Source organism: Anomaloglossus baeobatrachus, chromosome 1, assembly GCF_048569485.1.
Source record: "Anomaloglossus baeobatrachus isolate aAnoBae1 chromosome 1, aAnoBae1.hap1, whole genome shotgun sequence".
Classification (NCBI taxonomy): domain Eukaryota; kingdom Metazoa; phylum Chordata; class Amphibia; order Anura; family Aromobatidae; genus Anomaloglossus; species Anomaloglossus baeobatrachus.
Window position 1 is genome coordinate 422283290 of NC_134353.1, and position 18660 is coordinate 422301949.

Below are 18660 nucleotides of genomic sequence, written 5' to 3' on the forward strand. Positions count from 1 at the left end.
GTAAACAGAGTTACAAATTTACAGAAAGCCTTGCTCGTTAGGCAAAATACTCGCTAGCTGGGTTACTTGTTAAGCGTGGTTCCACTGTATAGTGAAAATTGGGTAGGAAAATGCTGCCAAAACCGCAGCGTTTATCCGCAGACAGAAAACCTGTGTGTGTGCCCTAATACTGACTTTATAGTGACAGTTATATCTCAAGTGTACTGTAAATCTTTATCTTTATTACCCATCTTCCTCACTTAATATTATCTGTATTTTTCTCACACAGCAATGGCTGCTACTTCTCAAGGAACAGCATTTTATAATATATGCTGCTGTAATCCTTTTAAAAAAACTGGACACAACAAGAAAAAAAAGTCTTAGGCCTGTACAAGATTGGATATTTCCTATAAATCCATCGAGCAATGCAGGCATGAAAATTTGTGACAGTTGTAGAAAGCAAGTTGCAAAAGAGAAAAATACTCTGCAGGCAGAACATTACTTCCAACACAGAAGATTTTATAAATCCTGATGTAACAATAGAGTATTTGAATAAATCACTAACATCGAAGAATCGCCCATTGCAAAAAAAAAAAAAAGAATCCATTATCCAGGATATTGCCAACAAAAATTAGAAAAAGTTACAAAAAAAAAAAAAAGATCTTTAATCTGGCAGGTGACACAGTAGAAGGTGAAGGAAAAACTGACAGATTCAGAGATCATTCTGCAGCTTAAAGCTAAATGTAAATCCACCCAGAGCAGAAGTGAACACTTCATGACACTGACTACACTACCGAAGAGTTGGATGCCTGCACAAATATAACCAAGAACTCAAGTAACACACATGCAAGTTTTCACAATTTTAAAACATACGTTTTTTGTTACAATTGCGCACAAAAATTTTGAATTTAACCCTCGGTCCCGGGGCATTTTGCGTTTTTTGGGGGGGTTTCCCTCTCTTTTTTTTTTCCGAGAGCCGTAACTTTTTTATTTTTCGTCAATCTTGCCATATAAGAGCTTGTTTTTTGCGGGACGAATTTTAGTTTTAAATGGAACCGTAAGTTTTACCATATAGTGTACTGGAAAACGGCAAAAAAAATCCAAGTGCGGAAAGATTGCAAAAAACGTGTGATCGCACAATAGTTTTTGGGATATTTTATTCACCATGTTCACTATATGGTAAAACTGATGTGTGGCTGTGATGCCTGAGGTCAGTGCGAGTTTGTAGACACCAAACATGTATAGGTTTACTTTTATCTAAAGGGTTAAAACAAATTCATAAGCTTGTCCAAAAAAAGTGACGCACGTTTTGCACCATTTTCTGAAACCCTTAGCGTTCTCATTTTTCAGGATCTATGGCTCAGTGATGGCTTATTTTTTGCGTCTCGAGCTGATGTTTTTACCTGTATCATTTATGTGCAGATGCTACGTTTTGATCACCTGTTATTGCATTTTGCGCAAAATTTGCGGCGACCAAAAAACGTAATTTTGGCGTTTGGAATTTTTTGCCGCTACGCCATTTACCAATCAGATTAATTGATTTTTTATTTTGGTAGATCGGGCATTTCTGAATGCGGCAATACCAAATATGTGTATATTTTTTATTTTTTTAACCCTTTAATTTTCAATGGGGTGAAAGGGGGGTGATTTGAACTTTTAGGTTTTTTATATTTTTTTAATTTTTTAAAACTTTTTATTAACTTTTTTTTTATTTTACTAGTCCCCCTAGGGAGCTATAGCAATCAGCAATCCGATCGCTCTGCCATATCTCCAGATTACAGCTACAGAGCTAAGATCTGCAGATATGCTGCTTTACTTTCAATGCCGGCTGTATTCCGGCATTGACAGTAAATGACTAATGTTAGCTACAGGCATCATCACATGACCCTGTGCTACCATGGCAACCACCGGAAGTCACGTGATCATGTCACGTGACTTCCGATGGGGGGCGGGGTAAGTCAGGATAATGGCGGCGCGCATATACATCTCGCTGCCAGATTTTGGCAGCGAGATGTAAGGGGTTAATAGTTGCGGGTGGAAGCGATTCCACCCGCGACTAGCAGGCACACATGTCAGCTGTTGAAAACAGCTGATATGTGCGCGGATTGCCGCGGCCTGCCCACGGCAGGGGGCGGGGATTAACCGCACACGATCCATGACGTACCCAGTACGTCATGGGTCGTTTAGGGGTTAATTTCTCCAAAACAGAATATAAAGAAACATAGTCTTGTGACACCGGTACCGTTCTGAGAAAAATGATGCCTCTCCCACCTCTTTATCTTACTTCTAGCTCGAGATATGATAAACAGTGTAAAACCATACCAGCCCAAAATTCACACTTTTTTAAAACTTTAAAAGTCTGTAAAAAATTAACCAATGAAGAAAAAAATTCTAAACTTTTAATTTGTAATTAACTAAAGTTGTACAGTGGAACCTTGATTAACGAGAATAATCCGTTCTGGGACTGTGCTTGTTAACGAAGTTACTTGTTCAGCAAATCAAGATTTCCCATAGGAAATCATTGTAATGCAGATAATTCGTTCCACAACTTTTTAAATGTCCTATCCTGGTCCCCTATTATGCCATTCCACACATGCACAAACATGCACAAACTCACACACACACACACACACACACACACACACACACACACACACACACATTATGCTCACCTTACCTTCCGTTCCATCGCCGGTCTCCTGGGACTTGCTGTTCTCTAGTACGGGCTGTGTATCGATTAACCATCACGACGAGGGCGGAAATTCCGCACCCAGAGTGCTGACGTCAAAGGCAGGAGCCGCTTGCCTCTGATTGGCCAGCGCACTGCCTTTGAGTAGCATCTGACAGCTGAAGTTCCTGCCTCGTCACCATGCTTGCCGATACACATCCTGGAGCGGCGAACTACAGGACCCAGGAGGTCAGCGATGGAACGGAAGGTACACATATTATGCTCACCTTACCTTCCGTTCCATCGCCGGCCTCCTGGATCTTGTAGTTTGCCGTGAGGATTCCTCCCTCGTCGCGATGTAGCTGGGAACTACAAGAACCATGAGACCGGCGATGGAACGGAAGGTAAGGTGAGCATAATACTGTATGTGTGTGCGTGCTTGTGTGTGTTTGTGTGGACTGTAAGAGCGGGTCAGAGTGCGGTGGATGTACAGAACCGGAAGTGTGTGCGGTGAGAATTTTGCTCGTACAGCAAAGCTTTCTCGTAAACAGAGTTACAAATTTACAGAAAGCTTTGCTTGTTAAGCAAAATTCTCGTTAACTGGGTTACTCGTTAAGCGAGGTTCCACTGTACTTTATAAAAAAAAAAAAAAATCTAAAGACGTCAGGTAAAAAAAAATATTCATATTTGGATCACTTGACATGGAATGACCCTTTTATGAAAACTACACTAGCAGCCCAGTAAGTGACACATCGCTGGAATCAGGATCTCTGTCTCTACATTATGCTACTCTCAGATCAGGTGGGAAATACCTGATGACAGATTCCTTTAAATGGGTTGTCCACACTTTCCTTTACTACAAAACAGAAAACTTTATACTTATTTTACAGAACGGAACCATTCCCTTAATCTCCACACTGTGTCTTCTTGACGTGAACTACTTCAACTGACCATTGCTGCCAAACAGCAGTTAGTGATCAGCTGCAGCTGTCGGTGTTCGGTCACAATGGACTGCTCTGATCAGTAGCTGCTGATTGGCTGCAGCGGTCACGTGACATTGGACTTTCTGCTTAATACTGGAGGCTGCAGTCGATCAGCGACCATTGGATGGGTGCAGCGGTCACATGACCTCTTTATGTCACCTAACCACCGAGAGAGACAGTTCAAGCATCAGAGGAACGCAGCTGCCAGATGGAGCTATTAAGAATACGTTGTGCAGTAGTGGACAACCCTCTTAAGAAGTTGAATACGACCACAGATTATGTAGTAAATATACATGCTGATTTTTGGCAGGTTTATAATATTTGTACATTTTTTTCCCTAATTACTAGATCTCCCAGAAGAATTCTATGTATTGGGCAGTGATGCACTTGGCAGGTTAAACGACTTGCAAAGCTACCATGATTCTCTGTTAAGTGGCGAGCCTCTTATTGCCACTCTTGACCGTCAACCACAAATCTTTATACCCTCTCTTCAAGCTGCAAAGTTTGACCTACCTGATGACTTCTACAACCTGTCAGTGGATGAGATCCGATTAGAACAAAAACTAAGGTCAGTGGCTGGCAAGTGAATGAGAGATCTTTTAGGAGCCATTAGTAAAGCACACACATTTTTTGTTAACAAGCGATGTCCAATCCTTATGCAGCTGTATATATGAGATGGTTGCAGCAGCCTAAGTGATGACCCCTCTGTTAGGTGAAGGAGCTGCTAAGATTTTCACTGAGCCATCTGAGGAAATGGAGTATTGGTGCTATGTGAAAGAAACAGAGCACCATACCAAACCTAATGTGCAGTATTAAATAGCTTAGTTTAGTTTGTTGTCACTGATTATAAAGTATAAAAACCATCCCTCCATGACAAGGTGTACCCAGTCAGGATGACCCTCTAGTATAAAAACCGTACTTTATACTTTATTGACTATAATGGAGCAGACTCCGTTAGCGTGTGCTTTGCCTTGCACCATTTTCGGGCATATACGTTTTCTGCAGGCGGACACCCGAACGTAGTAGACTATGTTCGGATGTCCAAATGCAGAAAACGTATATGCCCGAAAAGGTGCAAGACAAAGCACATGTTACCAGAGTCTGCTCCATTATAGTAAATGGCCCTGTCGGCGAATGTGTCCGAAACACGTTTTGCGGGGGAAAGGGGAGGTTTAGATGGATGCCCCGACGGGACCAGTGAACGTAAGTAAAAACGCAATGTGAAAGTGGCCTTATTCACATTGATGTCACTTATGCAAGGTAAGGTTTTAATATTGGAGTAGGACTGTCCTGACTAGGTACACCATGTCTCGATGGGATGGCCTTGGCACTTTTTGATCAAATGGTGTTGGCTGGCTACCCTACATTATTCACATGTGCTATTACTGTTCACTTTGTTCTAAGGTATATGGTCATTTTGTGTTTTTCTCTTGGGTTTTGTGAAATGGCTCCAGTGTGAATGTGCTCCTATTGCACATATTATGCTCTAGATCATTTTTTATTAGTTTTTCTTCAAACTGTTATACAATGGTAAATACACTGTGACTTTTCTTCTGAAGTTCCAAATATTTTTTAACTTTAAGATTTTAAATGAAAACTTTATTTCCTTATTGTGTCCACAGCTTTTATAGCGTGTATTTCCACGGATTCATCACAACAAGCCCTGTGTAATGTGATCCTGGCATCATACTCCCTTCTATTTATTCCCCATAGATGGGAGATAAGAACATATCGCAGGCGGTGATGGACAATGCTGGATTTTTTTCACCTGATGATGCAGATAATGCTGAAAAAATCCAACACACCTGACTGATTTAACTATTACGAACGTTCTACGCTTCAAATATACAATTGTTAATTTTACTAAATAAGACTAGGATCATTCATTATGGGGATGATATACCATTTTATATGAGGTCTAGCTAATGTGTATGGGCAAGAAGTAGCCATCTCTCCCTGTATACAGAAAAGATGACTCTCAGCCGAACGATCGTCCATCTCATGTGTATGGGGGCTTAAAGTGTAACCATTGTTTTTTGTTTTTTTTGTTTGTTTTTTATAAATCAGTAGTGCAGATGAAAATAAGCAACTTTCTAATAAATCTTATCAGACAAATCTGCTGGAATTGATCAGTCATTATCCATATTCTCAATTCTGAGGTAAAATCTGTATTGAGTGAAGACTTACCCATTACTGAGATAGGAGATGGCAGGTGGTGCTGATGAGATCCTATTACAAGGGTGGAGCTAGAGGCAGAAGGAGGAGCTAGACGCAGAGCTCCGCCCCTGCTAAAATTTATTACAAAGTTGCTTATTTTCATGTGCACTATTGATTTATGAAACAAACATTAAAACGACGTTTACACATTAAGTCTGCTTAGGATCTGTACAATTTCTACATTGACAGATGACAACTCTGCCTATTGTCTTATTGATTTGTTTAGCATTATTGTTAGAATGTTTAATGTTGAATTAACATTTAACCTAATATTGAATCAATATTTTTTGTATCTTAATCATAGGACAGAGAAGTTAAAGCAAGATTCCATGCTCAGGACAAAAGCGATGCGGGAGAGAGAAGAAAGAAATGAAATAAAGAAATATAAATATACTGTTCTAAGAATCCGATTTCCAGATGACTATATATTACAAGGTTAGAAGAGACTTTAGGATATTAAAGGGGTTGTTCCAAGAAACTTAGTAGATTTTAATCTATAGATCCTGAAATAATAAGCTCTACAATTGGATATATTTAAAAAAAAATAAATTTTCCTGTGATGAGATAATCTTCTATATTTTTTCCCTGCTATGTACTGTGTAATGTTCGTGTCTGACCATGACAGCGCGGGGTCAGATGACGACGAATCACTTCCTGTGAGAGACGGCAAAGCGCCGACATTCACAGGAGACCAGCAGTTCTAAAGCATTGCTCTGATCAGGAGAAGAGAATGGACTGCACAGTAGTAAAGTCCCCTAGGGAAACTAGTAAAATCAATAAAAAAAATGTAAAACAAAATGGAAAGGAAAATTTAAATTGAGTGACTGCTGTACCGTACTAACATACAGAGGAACTCATCGTGAGAATATAATTTTCTATTAATTCATTATTAATTTAAAAAGCTATTTAACGGGAATAATGTTGGTACGCTTTAATGGGAATATGCAGTAGTTTCAGTGTCATTGATTTGTCACTTTGTGGCATGAATGTAAAATTAGGATGTATTTTGGCTTTATTACCAATTTACTAGCTGCAATGCTCTGCGACACCCCTCCTCCCCTTCAAGCAGAATGAATGGCGTCTTTCAAAAGTACAACTCATATTGCAAAAAGCAAGCCCTCATATGGTGAGATTGACTGAAAAATAAAAACTTTATGGCTCTCAGAAGAGAAGGAAAAAACGGAAAATCGCTGGGTGGTGAAGGGGTTAAAATCTTAGGACTCATACTTAAAACCTTTAGTCAGTTTGACTACAGAAAGCGCCAAGATCAAAAACATTTCCAAAGCTTTTTTTTTTCCTCCAAAAACTGCGTCACACTTGTCCATATATTGTATCTGACATTGCAGCTCCACAACCTTTGGACATTTGTGGAGCCATTTTTGGAAGACAGCTGTCATGTTTTCGTAATCTTATACAACGTCTTGTCAGCCTTTTACTTGGTTATACTGAATCAGAGTTGTGTGCATCCCAATCTCCACACAGAGGTGACCATGCATGGTCCTCCTCTCGGCACAGCTATGGGACATTGAGGAACAGCAAGCATTTCCATGTTACTACGATATACCCTCTGATTGCATTTCTTCTGTAATTTCAGGTCTATTCTATCCCCTAGAACGCTTATCTGTTTTGCTTGATTTTATTCGCCAGCATCTGCAGAATGACTGGCTTCCTTTTGAGCTTATTTCTCCTTGTGGTCAGAAGTTGGAAGATGAACAGGCTACATTTGCTGAGTGTGGTTTGGTAAGTAACAGTTGTTTTGTGTAGCAAAATGGAACATTTCTGGTGTCATTTATGCTTTTTCACTGACCGAATTTGATATTAGTTGGCAGATGTTAAATTTTGCATAAGCATAAATAATTATCTTCAATTTTAGGTAAGTTTGAGTCAATGTTAGAACAAAACAAAACAATAAGATGTGGTTAACGGGTAGTAATTGGAGGTTAGCAAATCGATTTTTAAGCAAATCAAATACATTTTCAATTCTTAGGAACTTGCTGCACCCAGTGAATTCAAACAATATGTCATTGCCTTAGCCTGGATCACCTAAAATGGCCACCACCTTTGTAGAAGAATACATTAGCCAGAATAGGAGTATAGGATCATGGGCCTGGCGGCTTATCACATGGTAAACTAGAGGGTCCTTCATCGTCTGTAATTACAGAAGAAGGAAATGCAGCAGCCATTTTGTGGTGTAATTCTGGATAGTAAGAGGACATCACACAGCGTGGCCATAAAACAGTGAAGAAACTTTGCAGATAGTGTGTGACAGCACAGCATGAAGATGATTAGTGTGTGAGGGAAAGAGGGTGATAGATTTCATGTATAGGGAGCGCAATAGGAGGGTAGATAGAGCCTCATAGCTTGCAGTAGGTGCTTTCATAATAAGTGCGGGTATAGTGGTAGTCACATATTTTGTGCATTTCTGCAGAAGCAAGTTGCCAAAACTGGAAAAACCGAAAAAACATGAACTGTAACTGCCTTCCAAAAAATGCATGTCACAAACCGTACTGATTATTTGCGCTCGCTATTTTAGTCTATTGTTGACTTGCCATTAGATTCAGAAATATTTGGATAGGGACCGAATCTTTGTGCTTTCGCCTCTGCGTGCCACTATTTTTTTTTTTTATTGAAAATGAAACAATTTAACTGTAGATTTTCATTTTTAATTAAATGGATTGAACACAAATATCCTGTGAAACGTTTAGGAACTACAATCATTTTTCTACAAAGCCTCCTCATTTCAGGGGCTCAAACGTAATTGGGCAAATTAACTTTACCATAAATAAAATGTTCATTTTTAATACCGTGTAGAGAATCCTTTGCAGGCAATGACTGCCTGAAGTCTGGAAGCCATGGACGTCACCAAACACAGGGCTTCCTTCTTTATGATGTTTTGCCGGGTCTTTACTGCAGCTGACTTCAGTTGTTGCTTTTTTGTGGGTCTTTCTTTAAGTTTCGTGTTAAGCATGTGAATTAAATACTCAATGGGGTTGAGATCTGGTGATTGACACGGCCATAGCAGAATATTCCACTTCTTTGCCTTAAAAAAACATTCGTGTTGCTTTAGCAGTATATTTTGGGTCATTGACCATCTGTACTGTGAAGCACCATCCAATCAACCTTGCTGTATTTGGTTGAATCTGAGCAGAAAGTATAGCCCTGTAAACTTCAGAATTCTTCCGGTTGCTTCTGACTTCAGTCACATCATCAATAAACACTAGAGACCCAGTGACATTGGAAGCCATGCATGCCCGGCCATCACACTGAGTTCACCATGTGTTGGAACATGGATGTGGTGTGCTTTGGATCATGAACCGTTTCAAGCCTTCCCCATACTCTTCTTCCCATCATTCTAGTAAAGGTTATTCTTGTTTAGATGGCTTCTTTAGATTTTTTTTGCAAAGTCTAATCTGGCCTTTCTAATTTCAAGACTGATTAATGGTTTGCATCTTGTGGTGAACCCTCTGTATCTGCTCTCATGAAGTCTTCTCTGTATTGTAGACTTATACTGTAACATCTAATTCCTGGAGACTGTTCTTCACTTAGGTGGATGTTGTGAAGGGGCTTTTCTTCATCATAGAAAGGATTGTACAATCCTCCACCATTGTTGTCTTTGGTAGACATCCAGGCCTTCTTGAGTTCTCAAGCTCACCAGTGCGCTCGATTTCTTCTATTTTTTTAGCCTAATAATGGTCTGTTTCTTTTCAATTAAGAGCTCCTTTGAAGGCATGTTGTGGGTTCACAGCAACAGCTTCCAAATGCAAATGCCACACCTAGAATCAGCCCGATATCTTTTATCTGCTTAATTGATGATGGCTTAAAGGGAACTTGTCAGGCGCAATATGCACCCAGAACCACATGCAGTTCTAGATGCATATCGCTAATCCCTGCCTAACAGTTTCTGAATTTAATAGCACACATAAAGAGATCTTTAGAAAAAGTATTTCTAAAGATCTTTATGAGATGCTAATGAGCGCAGGGACTAATCGCAAGGGTGTTAGTTCCAGCGCTCATTACGCCCTCTTAGCATGCTACTCAATGTAGTGTCATCAGTGGTGACGCGCGTAACTGTGTCCGTTGTCACCGCTGATCTGCACTCCCGGCATTTCCGGTCATGCTGACTAGACCTCTGAAGCCGAGATGCGTACACCCAGCTGTGCATGACAGGAAGTGCTGGGCATTCAGATCAGCGGTGACAGCGGACAGGTATGTGCATCACCGCTGGTGATGCTGGATTGAATAGCGGAGAAGAAAGCGGAATAAGCGCAGGAACTAATGCCCTTGCGACTAGTCCTTGCACTCATTAGCATAAGATAAAAAGATCTTTAGAAATACTTTTTCTAAAGATGTCTTTATCTATGCTAGTGTATACGTGGACAGTTAGGCAGGGATTAGCAATATGCACCCAGAACTGCTCGTGGTCTGGCTGCATATTACACCTGACAGGTTCCTTTAATGAGGCAGTAGCCCATGCAGCCAATTAAAGAGCTTTTGCTATAATTGTCCAATTACTTTTGGCCCCTTCAAAATGAGGTAGCTACAAATTAAAGAACTGTAATTTCTAAACCCTTACTCCAAGTAGGATGTGAATGCCTACAAATTAAAGCTGAGAATCTGCACTTTGAACCCATATTGATTATATAACTGTATATTGACTATGTTTTGGTAAACAGCTAAATGCCAAAACTTGTGTCACTGTCCAAATATTTCTGGACCTAGATGTACATTTACATAATTCCAGTACTGTAGCCTTTGGCTGCTGTTCTATTCTTATTAATTTTACCTAGAATGTCTTGCTTGCTTCTTTTTGGGAAGGTGGAAATTATAAAACATACAAAACAGAAGTGAAAAAATACAGTCTTAAATCTGTAGCACGCACACTTTGTGAGGCAGTCTCAAACGGTACTGAATGTTTGTCTGCCTGTTTTATTACTTTAATTTCATTTATGTACACTCTACAACAATACTGCGACCTGTTGCCACTGTTGTTTTTTTGGTGTGTACTTAGCATATTTTGGTTGGTACTTTTTGGGATTGTGAGAAATATGGTTTAACAAAAAAAGTTCCAGTTTAGTAATAAAATGATAAAAAAAGCAGCAATGGATGGGGTAATGTAAAAGTAAAACATTAGTACCACAGATTATGGCAATACAAAAACGTTTGTCATAGCATCACAACCACTGGCATCAGTCATCCAGGCTGCTGCACTATCAAACCAAATTGTTCTTCATTGCCTCCTTCAAGTGTATTGGTGATGTGTTATGGAGTATATGGTACATCATTCAGTACAGTCACTGCATGGTGATGTTACCTCTGATAGTGATACTGTCAGTTTGATTAGGTGTTCTGCACATTCCTCCTCTATTACCATACTGGAAATAGAGAGAAGGAAGTGCGATCTGACAGTAGTATAAGAATAATACATAGGACCAAGGGAACAAAGTGAAAATTCTCAGCTGGTAGAGTTGTTCATGGCAGGGACAACTCCGTGCAACATATGTGAAAGAACGTCAGCTAGGCACAACCGACCTGGCAGGCTGCAGGTAACGCCTCCAAAAAGAGTTCTGGCTAAAGGTAATCAAGAGAGATAAAGCCAGGTGGAGAGTGCTCTCATGAAGGTAAAAATAGGAAGAGGTTAAACTCTCCATATATAACAGTGGACACAGCTGAAATGCGTTCTGTGCTTTTTATTTTTTTAATAAGGTTTTTTTTTTATACATATAGTGATCCGGCGGTGATTGCACTGTTCCCCGCCGCCATTGACAGCCTTGTGACGTAATCACGGGTCGCTAACTAGTTGGCATGGTAGCGTGGGGTCAGAGGGTCAGATGATGACACCTGTGGCTGCCATGACGTGTTTCCTGTGAATGCTGGCAGAGCGCCGGCACTCACAGTAACACAGCATTTCTTCTGATCAGAGCGATACTGAAGCATCGCTCTGATCAGGAGAAGCAAGTATGCAGTGATAAAGTCCCGTAGGGAGACTACTAAGATCATTAAAAAAAAGTAAAAAAAGTTTTTAAAAATATGAAAAAAATCCGTAAAAGTTCAAATCTCCCCCACTTTGCCTCACTGAAAATAAAATAATATATAATATTAATTTTAAAAAATATACACATATTTGGTATCACAGCGTTAAGAAGTATCTGATCTATCAAAATATTAAATCAAATAATCTGATCGGCACATAACATAATGAGAAAAAAAATTCAAACACCATAATTACGAATTTTTAGTTACCGCAATATTGCATTAAAATGCAATAACATCACATCTACCCAAAAATGGTGCAATTAAAAACATCAGCTAATACGCGAAAAATAAGCCATCACTGAGCCCCAAACTTCACTTTTGTAGAATTTGAGAAGAGTAGGCAAAGTGATTCTACTAATGTACATTGTATCTTATAGAGGAGCGACTCGTCAGAATGGCGAAACAGGCCAAATCCTATAAGATCTGATTCCATTCTGTAAGGCGCTGTGGAATTAATCGCTCTATACAGTGTGTCCACCCATATCCTGTCGACTGCCATTAACTTGAGAATGGCGGCAGCTATAGGAATAGAAGTGGTGTCTAGGTATAGTAAATTAGCCATGCGCTACGCAATGAAACCACCTATAGCGCCACCTGCTGGAAAACAACAGCATTTTTATCTCAAAACGGAACGTGATAGAGAAAAAAAGTGAATTACAAAGTTGTAGGGAATCATCAATTCAATACAAATCAACACCTTGCATACAGAAATGCTATGATTAGAACGTGTAAAACTCACAAGGCTGCGGACTTCTTTCTGTGAGGTCACATCAAACAGCAGGTGTATGCGACCCATCCACCTACATTGCAGGACCTACGACGACGTATCACTGATGCTTGTGCAAACGTGTCACCTACCATATTGCACAACGTGCAGCAAGATACAGTATACTGTCCAGAGTCCAGATGTGCATTGCAGCTGACGGTGGCCACTTTGAGCATCAAAGTTAAATGAGTGCCATATGCGTGACCAGCATTCAATGTTTTGGGGGGGGTCATGGGTTTCATATCATAGCATTTCTGTATGCAAGGTGTCGATTCGTATTGAATTGATGATGCCCTACAACTTTGTAATTCACTTTTTTTCTCTATCTGATTCCGTTTGAGATAAAAATGCTAACTCCGTTGTTTTCCACCAGGTGGCGCTCTAGGTGGTTTCATTGCGTAGCGCATGGTTACTTTACTATACCTAGACACCACTTCTATGCCTATAGCTGCCGCCGTTCTCAAGTTAATGGTGGTGGACACACTGTATAAGTGAGTACAATAATAAACACCCAGATTCTGTGTAGAATCGGAGTCTCTCCTACCTTTGCAAAACTGTAATATCACCAGATTTTGGGTAAACTCTGTTTAATATTACATTTAAATCCTGGGAGAAATCTAAGGGAAATCATCTGACTTGCTAATGACTTATTTGAGAAAAGTCTTAGAATTTTATCTTCCATCACTGTTTTTTATATATTTTTTTTTTAGAAGCGCTAGGTCCTCAGTAAATATAAATCAGGATTATTAAAACTTATTGCAAATGAGTTCTATTGAAAAAAAAAAAATAATTTAGATAGGAGTATTAAGAAGTGCGCATTATTCCAAGGTGTAATACAAGACTCCCTGTATGATATTTTCTGTATGGCAAGCTGGTTTTCCCATCCCATAATGTTATGGCATATGATTAGTGTGTGGCCTCTCACTGAAAATAATGAACTGAGATCTGATTGGATCGTTAGCTACACAAGCCCCCAACCATCCACTGCGGAGTGAACTGTGTGGTAGACATGTGGAGAAATCATTGCAGGAGCTGTAGGGGGTTCCACCAGCCAAACTCTCGATGGTATATCTTAATGTTATGCTGTGACTTATAGTAATGGGAATGTGTTCAACTAAAAGATGATCATGCTACAGCTCAGTTCTAGATAAATACGTTAAGCCTTACATTCCACTGATGAATATTCATGTTTTCAGGTTCCATCCGCACTGTTATCATTCCGATGGGATGAAGCAATCTTGGCTGACATGGAGGCTGCCGATGGATATAAAACCGAGAATATGCTGAAACAAGATCTGCTATCCCGTGCAAACACTCTTACATAAGACCGTATGACAATAAGACGTTTTCCACATACTATCCAGAAGAGATATATAATTGGATGATAATGTCACTGAAATGTCTCTTAGCGCCTGTTGTATAAATATATATATATATGTATATACAGTGTATTCTTCTGCAAAATTGCTTTTATTTTATAGACACCTATACATAATTTAAGTATAAAAAGTTATTTACATAATGTTTAAGGCAAAAGGATTCCTTTCTTCCACCAATCGTTCTTTGTGTTTTAAAATCTTACTTTTATTATTGTTCCTTTAAATGCTATCAACCGTTCCAAGATACAGATTTGCCCCTGTAATTTCCAGTAATTGTTTAGCTGGTATTAAAGTCACTACAGCCATAGGGATCATATTGTTGTACGAGTTTGTATGTTCTCCCCATGCTTGTGTGGGTTTCCTTTGGGTACTCTGTTTTCCTCTCACAGAGATCCTTACAGGGAGTTTAGATTGTGAGCCCCAATGGGGACAGTGATGATGATGTATGGTTGTGGATTTAATAGACAAGTCAAATAATCCAATTAAAATACTGTTATTCGCTTGCACAGTGGTGGTGTTTGGATTAGAAGACATCATGAGAAGCGATTCTAGTGAAGCTTGAAGGAAACCTGTCAGCTGATACCTGCTGTCCAGTCCTTGGGCATCATGTATGAGCCACTAGCTGTTTAATCACAGTCAGGTATGTATCCGAACCTCCCACTCCTGTCTCCAAGACCCCTCACATGCTGCGGCAATTCTCTGGAACACACTTCCCAAGACAAGTCGATTAATTTACAATACCCACAGCTTTAAGCATCCCTAAAAACGCATTACTCCTCACCTTATATATGTAATTTATCTACGTTTTGTCGTTACAATATTTTCTTACAAATCTTATCCTTTTTATCATTTGTTTACACACCCTCCATGCACTTAATATATTTCTGTATCTGTACTTGTACATACTGGCTGGTGACCGATTCATGCAGCGAAATGTGAATACCCTATTTATTATATTGAATATTCGGCCATATAATAAAAGCACTTACCTTTCACCTTTTGTGCCTCCCCTATTTCCTCATAGATTTAAAGCTTGTGAACAGGAACCTAACTCATGATATATGTTGAATTGCATTATTCTGTAATGTCTAACATTGTCTGTACATGGCCCCTCGAAATTGTAAAGTCCTGCACAATATGTAGAAATAAAAATTATTATTATGTTTCATGCTGAAAAGCTGCCGCTTTTCTGATAAAAATCACATACTTTTAATAGAAGCTGGGGACTGAGCTGCATGACAGACTAGTTGTACAAGCAGGTCCCCTATGGATTCTCACCGCTCGCTGACAGGTCTCTGCCTACATGCGCATAAAGGAAGCCGCTCAAGAGGTGAAATATTCAAAAGGGGGGGCTTTTTGTACCACAAGGTTTTAATGTAAACCAATATGGCCTCCATAAATGTAGTGACTAGAATGCACTGTACCCATTTACTAGCCAATCCAACAATATATATACACTACCGTTCAAAAGTTTGGGGTCACCTAGACAATTTTGTCTTTTCCATGAAAAATCATACTTTTATTTAGCAAAAAGTTGCATAACGAATAGAAAATATAGTCCACACATTGACTAGGTTAGAAATAATGATTTTTACTTGAAATAATAATTTTCTCCTTCAGACTTTGCTTTTGTCACAGAATGCTCCTTTGCGGCAATTACAGCTTTGCAGACCTTTGGCATTCTAGCTGTTAATTTGCTGAGGTAATCTGGAGATATTTCACCCCATGCTTCCAGAAGCCTCTCGCACAAGTTGGATTGGCTTGATGGGCACTTTTTGCGTACCATACGGTCAAGCTGCTCCCACAACAGCTCAATAGGGTTGAGATCAGGTGACTGGCCTGGCCACTCCATTACTGATAAAATACCAATAGTTCATGCATAATTTGGAGATGTTCTTTGCGTCATTGTCCTGTTGTAGGATGAAATTGGCTCCAATCAAGCTCTGTCCACAGGGTATGGCATGGGGTTGCAAAATGGAGTGCTAGCCTTCCTTATTCAAAATCCCTTTTACCTTTTACAAATCTCCCACTTTACCAGCACCAAAGCAACCCCAGACCATCACATTACCTTTACCATGCTTGACAGATGGCGTCAGGCACTCTTCCAGCATCTTTCCAGTAGTTCTGCGTCTCACAAATGTTCTTCTGCGTGATCCAAACACCTCAAACTTCAATTCGTCTGTCCATAACACTTTTTTCCAATCTTCCTATGTCCAATGTCTGTTCTTTTGCCCATATTAATCTTTTCCTTTTATTAGCCAGTCTCAGATATGGCTTTTTCTTTGCCACTCTGCCCTGAAGGCCAGCTCCCGGAGTCGCCTCTTCACTGTAGACGTTGACACTGGCGTTTTGCAGGTACTATTTAATGAAGCTGCCAGTTGAGGACCTGTGAGGCGTCAATTTCTCAAACTAGAGACTCTAATGTACTTGTCTTTGTTGCTCAGTTGTGCAGCGGGGATTCCCACTTCTCTTTTTACTCTGGTTAGAGCCTGTTTGTGCTCTCCTCTGTAGAGAGTAGTACACACCGTTGTAGGAAATCTTCAATTTCTTGGCAATTTCTCGTATGGAATATCCTTCATTTCTAAGAACAAGAATAGACTAGTTTCACATGAAAGTTCTCTTTTTCTGGCCATTTTGAGAGTTTAATGGAACCAACAAATGTAATGCTCCAGATTCTCAACTAGCTCACAGAAAGGTTAGTTTCACAGCTTTTCTAATCAGCAAAACTGTTTTCAGCTGTGCTAACATACTTGCACAAGGGATTTCTAAACATCCATTAGCCTTCTAACACAGTTAGCAAACACAATGTACCATTAGAACACTAGAGTTAAATAACATTTTTATGTCAAACCAATAAATGACCTCAGATGAAAAAGTGGAGCGGACCCATGGAAACAGAAGATTAGCAATACACAAAAGAGGTCTCAAGATATGTGAAAGATTAAAGATTAGAAAATTCATACAAAAATTAATGAAAGCAGTATTGCCATCGAGTGGTTGTGTCAACAAATTTTGTTCATTACATCTCCTAAGATTGCACAAATTAATAGTTGCATTTAAATTGATATCAAGATGCACATCGATTCAGTACAGCAAGTGCAAGTTAGAGCTACAAGCCTCCAACCAATGCAAAATAACTATTCAATAGGTAAGGTTGCCGCCATTAAATATGTAGTATCAGTATAAAGGGATTACAAATACAATAGATTTTCTCTCAAAGGGGGAGAACAATACTAAAAGAATACAGTTCCCATCATTTCATGCATGTATCAGCATTGGGGGATTAGCATAAAATAATTAGCAAGTTTGTTTGAGCAGTAAACAATAGACCTGTAAGGTGCCTAAAGGCCCAGTCACACACAACGACTTACCAGCGATCCCGAAAATGATGTGACTGATAGGGATCGCTGGTAAGTCGCTGGGAGGTCGCTGGTGAGATGTCACACAGTAAGACCTTACCAACGATGCAGGAACAATACTAGTCGCAGTAGCGACCTGTATAACAATCTCAGCCGTCACTGTGACCCTGTCACACAGTGTCAAACACAGCGATGTGTCCTGCCCAGCAGGACATCGCCTTTGATGAAAATGGCCTGGACCATTCTGCAACGACCGGCGACCTCACAGCAGGGGCCTGATCGCAGGTAAATGTCACACATAACGAGATCGCTAACGGGATCGCTACTGCGTCACAGAAACAGTGACTCAGCAGCGATCTTGCTAACTATCTCGTTATGTGTGACAGTACCTAATGACTAGTGCAGGAGCTCTTTTTCCCCATGTAAGGCTCTGTCTGAATATGAGTTGCCATCTTTCCGTCAGCGAAATGTGCAATAAAGAGTTAAAGCAAGCAAAATGTTATATGTTACCCATGTGGGGAAGTACAGTCACTCTGTGACTGCAGACGTCTGAGTTCTCACAGTGCACACACTGCACGCTGTCATTATTCTCTGGTGCCAGCGGTGAGAGTGGAGGTCACAAAATCACAAGTATGCTACTTACATACATGCGGTCACGTGCCGAATAGACATTCATGGCCTTGATCAATGAAAATTAATTGTGGGAGGCCAGACACGACTAGTCAGAATTTGGCCAGAAGTGTACAAATCACATACTTGTGCTCATATGACCATCAAATCTCACCTTTGACACTAGAATCCTAAAAGTGTGCAGTGCAAGTGCTGTGAGAAGTCAGAAGCCTGCAGTCACCTAAAGTGACTGAAGATGTTCATCTCAAACCTGGACAAGCACTTTAATTATAAAATTTAAGCCCTGTAGCCCAATCCTAAAAGTGTGTAATATACTTACTGTCAGGATTCGGCTCTGGTTGGTGGTTCCAGCAGTCATCACATGGCCACTCCACTCATATGTGATTTTCATACTTACGATGATCTGACAATTAGCTTTTCTTCTTGCCACTCTCTTTTTCACTGAACATTGAAAGAATTAGGAAGAGCAGCTCATCATCACATGACTCTAAGTATGAAAATCACACATGAATGATTGGTCAAATGACGACTACTCAGATTGCTTTGGGGGAAGGAGAGGAGTGCAGAAGTGGAGTTTTTCCAAAGTGGAAAGTGGGACTGTGGAGGGTTTGAAGAGTGGAGGCGGAGGTGGGACTGGGGTGGAGCT

The 18660-nt window shown here is 40.0% G+C and overlaps 1 protein-coding gene across 1 annotated transcript in view; it reads left to right on the forward strand.

Moving 5' to 3' along the window:
• UBXN6 (UBX domain protein 6) overlaps nt 1-15202 on the forward strand; it is an 82163-nt gene extending 66961 nt beyond the window's left edge. Inside the window, exons 8-11 of the mRNA XM_075352601.1 lie at nt 3979-4198; nt 6152-6282; nt 7442-7587; nt 13843-15202. Of these exons, the coding sequence (XP_075208716.1) occupies nt 3979-4198; nt 6152-6282; nt 7442-7587; nt 13843-13971 (626 nt within the window). The 3' untranslated portion in view covers nt 13972-15202. The remainder of the gene's footprint in view (nt 1-3978; nt 4199-6151; nt 6283-7441; nt 7588-13842) is intronic.
• The last annotated feature ends 3458 nt before the right edge of the window (nt 15203-18660 follow it).